We start from the raw sequence: 7376 nt of genomic DNA, 5'->3' as shown, positions 1-7376 counted from the left end.
TCCGGAAGATTTATCTGCAAAAAGAGTGTTAAAAAACGCGGCGGACTTTTTTCGTGATGACTCCGAACAAATAACGTATCACGCTAACGGCTGGCATGTAATTCGTTTTGCATCAGGGAACTACGATACTGTCGAGGATGTAGTTAGAGAAATGAATAAGCATGAGATTATAGGAAGATTGGTGACTTTAGAGTATTACACTCTTACTAAACGTGTATCAGTTCAAATTAAGACAGAAACACTCTCGATACTGGGCTTTTCAGAGCGTCTTGCTTTACAATTGGGATTTCGTCCCGAACAAAACATTGTTCAAGATCCAGTGCCACCCCATCCCGCCAGCATTTGGATTGCCCTCACAAATGTTCATCTATTGCGATATTGTAGAACCACAAATCGTGGGGAACGTTGTATCTCCACTAATGCGAATAGTTAATATAACTGCTGAAAATTACAATTACGGCTGTCATAAGGATGTTGTGTTCTCCCCAACGCATTATATACCTGTGATGATAAAAGAATTTGAAAATATTGAAATAAACATAAGGACTGATACTGGACAATCAATGCCATTCGAGTTTGGAACATTGAGCTTGAAGCTACATTTTAAGAAATGGGGTGTCCATACCAACAGTACTACGTAAATCAAGCCGGTATTGGCATTGGTACGATTTATAGGGGGTCACCGTATCAAAGAGGTCATGGGATAGGGAGCTGGTTAGGTGGAGTGTTTCGTAGTATTTTACCATTGTTTAAATCCGGAATGCGTGCAGTTGGGAAAGGAGCTTTACGAACCGGTACGAATGTACTAGGCGATATAATCGAGGATAAGCCTATCAAGGAAGAGTTTCAAGATCGAATTCACGAAGCAGGAAGAAATCTAAAACGCAAAGCCGATGAAAAAATTGATACATTGATGCAAGGAACTGGTTATAAAACACCTCACATACCCAAACTTGATCAGTTTAAAATTGCAAGTCGTAAGAAAACTACATCAAGAATTAAAAAACCTACAAAGCCCAAATTTAGTGACATATTTTCAAAGCAATAAACATGGCATTCCTTCACGCGCAGTCTTGTGAGTGCATAAAATCAGAGCTGGATTTGTTCGCACTGCCAGCGACTCAAACAAGTATTGAAAGTGGCGAATGGGTTTTTTACAAACCTTTATCCTCGTTAACCGATGATGCTCCGATAGAATTCGTAATCCCCGGAAGCGGGAATGATTATTTGGATTTAAGTCACAGTATGCTCTATATCACGGCAAGAATTGTAAAACAAGATGATTCAATATTGGGTGTTGGAGATGTTGTAGGTCCAGCCAACAATTGGTTACACACGCTGTATAGCCAGGTAGAGATATGTTTAAATCAGAAATTGGTGTCGCCACCTAATAACACATATGCGTATCGTGCATATATTGAAACTTTGCTAAATTATGGTTTGGAAGCCAAAACATCACATCTGGGGTGTTCATTGTGGTACAACGATACACCAAAAAAAATGGACACATTAACAGCAGATAACGTAGGTTTCACTATACGTCAAGCCGCAGCAGCCGAGAGTAACATGATAGAGATGATTGGACATGTCCATGCCGATTTGTTTAACCAAGAAAAATTTCTCATAAACGGTGTTGAAATGAAAGTTAAATTTGTGAGATCCAGAGATTCGTTTAGCTTAATGGCTGGTGCAGGTGCAACTTATAAAGTAAAAATTGTCGATGCCAATTTGCTGGTACGAAGAATGAAGATAAATCCTACAATTCTTCTCGCTCACACTAAAGCATTAGAAACGTCCGCCGCAAAATATCCTATTACTCGAACCGATGTAAAAGTGTTAACAATACCAACCGGAATACAGCGTAAATCTTTAGATAACGTCTTCCTTGGACAGCTGCCAAAACGTTGCATAATCGGTTTTGTATCCAATAAAGCGTTTAATGGCGATTACGCGTCTAACCCTTTCAATTTCCAAAACTACAAGATTAATTACATGTCCCTGTACATCGACGGACAGCAAATTCCTTCAAAGCCGTTGCAACCTGATTTCACACGGGAAGGATTATACGTACGGGCATATCATACTTTATTTTCGGGGTCGGGTATTCATTTTTTGAATGAAGGAAATAACATATTGCGTTTAGATTACCCTCACGGCTACTGTTTAACTACCTTTGACCTGACACCTGATTTATCCGCTAACGCCACAACACATTGGAATTTAGTTAGGAATGGTTCATTGCGCATCGAAGTTGGATTTCAAGATGCGTTAACTGAAACAGTAAACTGCTTGGTATATGCGGAGTTCGACAATGTCATTGAAATCGATAAACACCGAAATGTTAACGCAGTTAAAAGAGAAATCTCAAAATTGCGTACATTGCATAGTCTTACGCACATCAATAAGTTCGAAAAGCAGAAAAATAAATTAAGCTGATATCCTACGTATGATTTCACTAATAATAATAAATAAAAGATCAGTTTATACGAGTCCTTAGCCAGTTTAAATGTTTTCTGCAATGGATGCATACGTCGATATGCAAGGTTTCCGAGGGGCTCTTAATGAGTTTATACCCAAAGAAATTTCGATTGTTTCCTCGGAGGGTCCGAAATGCACAACTCTGTTAATAAAACCCCCTCAAAATTATAGTATTACTGCAACTATGAAAAAAGAGATTCGATATTTAGAGGATTATTATCATGGCTTAAAGTGGACCTCCGGTCACATTCGATATGAAAATTTTGAAGAGGAACTACGTACCCTGCTACAGCCATTTAGCAAGATCTATGTTAAAGGACTAGAGAAGCAGTACATTCTAAATTTCCTAAACAAACCTATAATAAATGCAGAGGATTGCGGATGCCCTTCTTTAAAGAAGCTGAAGAAAGAATTTGGAGGCATTATGTGCTTGAATCATAACAGTGAAACTTTAATGTGCTCGCAAGAAAACGCTTTAATGCTATACGAATGGACCCAAATTAGCTCCACCGATGAATTCCCTAGAACTTCAACGAGCCCTGAATCACATACAGGATTCTGTAAGGCCTGGTGTTTTTGCAGCTGATAAATTACCAAAATTTATTCGTCGTCCATATGGACTTATAGTCAATACAGATGTTTCCACCAGACCTGGTCAACATTGGAACGCTATCTACATCGATAAAGATGGAATTGGCGAATTCTTTGATTCCTTCGGAAGGTCTCCATGTGGCCTTCATTTAAAATTTTTGAAAGCCAACTCTAGACGTTTTACATGTAACTATAAAATGTTACAACATCCCCTTTCGACCTTTTGCGGCCAATATTGCTTGATGTACTTAGTTTTTAAAATGAATAATGTTGCCACTAGCGATTTTGTAAACATGTTTAATGATAACTTAAAGTCTAACGACGACATCATCCGTTTATTGTATACTACTACGTTTTGTAATATAAATTTGTTTACATTTAAGGGTTGATACTAATAAAGACAAGTTAAAATCGTTTAAAGATCGGTTGATTTTTTTATAAAAAAGCATCCCTTTTGAGTGAGGTTCATAAATATGGTTTAAAGCATAGCGGTCGACTACGTGACCACGACCCTGGAAAAACTCGAGGTCAAAGTCCAAGACCACGACCTTGGAAAAACTCGAGGTCAAAGTTCAAGACCATGACCTTGGGGAGGTCAAAGTCCAAGACCATGACCTTGGGAAAAACCCAATGCTACGACAAGTTCATAGTCCAAGGCCATGACTTGAGGAAACCCATTGCAATGACCTCGGGAAATACCCAAATAAGAAATGTACGCTCTAATTTCAGTTAGTATTTGACTACCGACTCATTAACATCACCTAACGTATTGTTACAAGTTTTATTAGACTCGCATAATCTACTGCAGTTTACGTAATTATACAGTGCTAATCTGTGCATCTCTCTCTTTCTTATGTGTTAGGGAGGGTGTGTGTGTGTGTGGATAAACTTGGAAAAACAAGGATTTTCAAACAAAACTAAGAAAAAGTAAGTACACAAATATTTTCTTGTTTTGCTTGCTTCTCGCTTTGCTTTTTCCTCTTCTTCTTCTTTGTAAAATTTGAAATGTATGGATTACTATTTTCTAAGAGTATGTACTTAGATTAGGTTTGTAATACAACATCTCTTATTTTTCTCTACACCTCTCTCTTTTAAATTCGCTAGGAAAATCCCAGAGCACATTTTTAGTCCAACTCAAATCGCAGAATCCAAATCACACAATCTCAACTCAGCATCCAAGACCACGACCTTGATCCAGAATCCATAATCACAACCCTGCCCCAGGATCCAAGACCATGATCCTGTACCAAAGTCACGATCTTGGGAAAAACCCCAAGACCACGACCTTGGGAAAACCCAAAGCCACGACATTGGGAAAAACCCAAAACCACGACCTTGGGAAAACCCAAAGCCATGACCTTGGGAAAACCCAAGGCCACGACCTTGGGGAAAACCCAAGGTCACGACCTTGGGGAAAACCCAAAGAAACGGCCTTGGGAAAATCCCATGACTTTGGGAAAAACCCACGACCTTGGGAAAAACCCATGACCTTGGGAAAAACCCAAGGTCAGCTGACGTCACAAAATCCAAGATGGCGGAAGGTGCCCCCCTTCTACTAAAGTCATTTATCCAAATGATCGTAGAGCTCCATGATTTAGGTTTTCAAAGACAATTGCATAACTAACTTTATGTGATCTTCTCCCTGGACGTGGAAACCTGGAGTTTTTTATCAGATGATTTCTTTGATGCATTCTTTAAAAACCCGACGGTATAGGAATGACTCCAACGGCAGCTTCCGGAAGGAGACACATTTTATGTTGATCGATTGATTCGCCAAATTCGATTGTGACCCTTTTACAAATCTTGGAGTTGATAAAATAAACGAGCACTAAGGTACACTCGCTTTTAAATATTTCTTTGTAACTTTCAGGTTTAGTGTGTAGGAAACTCCTTTTGCAAACTTCTCATTTGGATTAATTTTAACGTTAGCAGCACCAAAACTAACGTAACATTTTATTAAAAGTAGCTGCCAGTTTAATCTATTGTACTTTGATGACTTTATACGGGACTTTGGATGTAAGTTTTTTATGTACGATAGTGGTACGACGCCGACGTCGGGTACGACGGATAGTGCGTAACATGGTTTTAGAATCCGCTGAATTCGCAAGTTATTTCTTTCTTTCTTTAAATTAAACTACGATACGATTATGAAGTGTTTGAACCTCGGCACGGAAATACGTAATTGTTTCTTTGCGTAATTTTCTCTCTCTCGTTAATCCTTATGGGAAAGGCACTTTGGTGGCAATCTGACGCACGCAAATTTTACTCACGTGACTTTCGCTAAGGGTAGCAAAAACTACGTTAGGCGTTATGGTAATCCAAGATGGGAACTTGAATTTCTTTAAACACAACACTTTTTCACTTGGGCAAAATGCTAACTTCCAAAACTATTGGATGTTACGGACACTAACTGTCGCTTATATAAGTTGTAACTAAATATTTTTCTTCCCATTAAGCTCGGTTTCTTTCAGAACGCCAAATTTAATTACTTGGGGCTCAAAAGGTCGCTTACTGATCAAACGCTAATCGCTCGTCTTGACTCTCGTGGCACCAAAACGAGACTCTCCCATTTCGTGCAAAACTCATTCTCTCTTTCTACACGAAGCTAACTTAATACACCTACTTCATAATGCAAAGCCATGGCGGAGATATTTCGAAAATTTTCATTGGTTCGGTAACTCCAGAATTACCCACCAAATCAGCTGATGCAGCGGAATTTTACGCAACGCAACGTACGATGTGAAACATATGCATTCTTTATATCATGTAAAATTAAACTGTTTCCCGGCAATGGGGCCAGGGGCGGTTTTTAGGGGGGGGGGGGCGACAGGGGCATCGCCTCCCCCTAAAGATACTGCTCAATTGTTTTTTTGTCTCAAAATATATTTTTATTTACCTAATTCAGTTTTACCGCTTTAGCACTATCATTATCGCCTCTCGTATTTTTTCTGTCCTTCCTCAGTATTCGGAAATTAATGCGGCAATAGATAGTTTAACAAAAAAACAGCTGAAATTGAGTCAAAGGTACTTAAAAAAAATTCCCGCGCACCTCTGCATCTGCAATTCTGTAGCTTTTTTATCTCTGCTTTGTACTTGTTTACATCTGCCCTCAATCGATATGCAATCAATATTTGATACCGCCAGTCCCCTAATTATAACATGTTTGATGTTTTGTAAAAATCCGATTTCTTTTAGCGCTACCATCATCGTATAAGCAAATCGTAATAATTATTTAGATATCAGAATAAGAAAGATTCCTTATTCAAGGGCGCTAACCCTAACGCTAACGACGAAGTGAAAACACATAAACAAAATATCGCAATTTGACAACAATTCATAATTTTTTTTAACTCATTACCAAACTCATTACCAAAGGCATTTACAGAGAAGTTGCCTTGTCATGCATCGAAGGCGCGAATACTCGTCATTTAGTTTGCAAGGTGAGGACCATTGAATTTATAACTGTCAAATTCAATGCTGCGACCTTTTTCTACTTGGTCAGATGAAACAAAATGTAATTGTATAGCAAGATCAAGCAATAGGTGCGTTTTGTACTCGTTACGTCCATACTTTCTTCGAGATCGTTTATAATTTGTATTACTGTCTGTCTCTCCGTGTACCTACACGATATCTTTGTTTAGAAACGTCCAATCGCTTTGAAAAATGGTACCTACACATAACACATGTAAGATGTTCTTAAATAAGAACTAGTGTTTTTCAGCTACGTAGACCATCGGGTCCTAAAGTTACAGCCCAAACACAATCTCGAGGATGGTTGGGTATCAGTTAGTATATCGGATTTTTGTATTAGTTTTTAGTATTAAAATTTCGCGATGGCTTACTGTGCATTGTTCGGATGCAACAATGTGCAACTTTTTGATTTACCCGACCATGCTAAACAAAAAGAATTTGGGGGTCTGTTAACCACCATTTTGAATGTCTGGCTAAAGAAAGAATGCGCAAGAATCTCTACAGGAGTTCATTTATCCCGATTATGAATGTTGCAAAAAAATCTTGACATTCGGGGGGGCTATGGTTAGTCCCATTACTTCAAATAGCAAGCGCTGTGTTCATCAAATCTAGTAGGTACCACAAAACTTTGGGTTCAGATCACTGGTAGAGCAAAATCTTCATTGATTCAATAATTTCGCGGCGGAAACTTTAAAATGATTTGGCTTTATGCAAAATAACACAACAGAGAGACAGAACGACGACATCGAGATTTTGTTTGATCCGGATTCCTGGTGCTTCAAAACGTGTATTCTCGTAAAGTGTAGGGGGTGATTTAGATTTTCCATTGTGTTAAT

General features: G+C 38.6%; 1 protein-coding gene across 1 annotated transcript; it reads left to right on the top strand.

Moving 5' to 3' along the window:
- Window positions 1–1050: 1050 nt before the first annotated feature.
- LOC116166445 (uncharacterized protein F54H12.2-like) lies at window positions 1051–2436 on the top strand. Its single transcript, XM_031481395.1, has one exon. It carries the CDS (start codon window positions 1051–1053, stop codon window positions 2434–2436), a length of 1386 nt encoding a protein of 461 aa, XP_031337255.1.
- The last annotated feature ends 4940 nt before the right edge of the window (window positions 2437–7376 follow it).

The sequence above is a fragment of the Photinus pyralis genome, unplaced genomic scaffold (genome assembly GCF_008802855.1).
Source record: "Photinus pyralis isolate 1611_PpyrPB1 unplaced genomic scaffold, Ppyr1.3 Ppyr1.4_LG3b, whole genome shotgun sequence".
Taxonomy (NCBI): domain Eukaryota; kingdom Metazoa; phylum Arthropoda; class Insecta; order Coleoptera; family Lampyridae; genus Photinus; species Photinus pyralis.
Note: the sequence above shows the minus strand (reverse complement) of the source record. Positions and strands in the feature narration are given on the sequence as shown.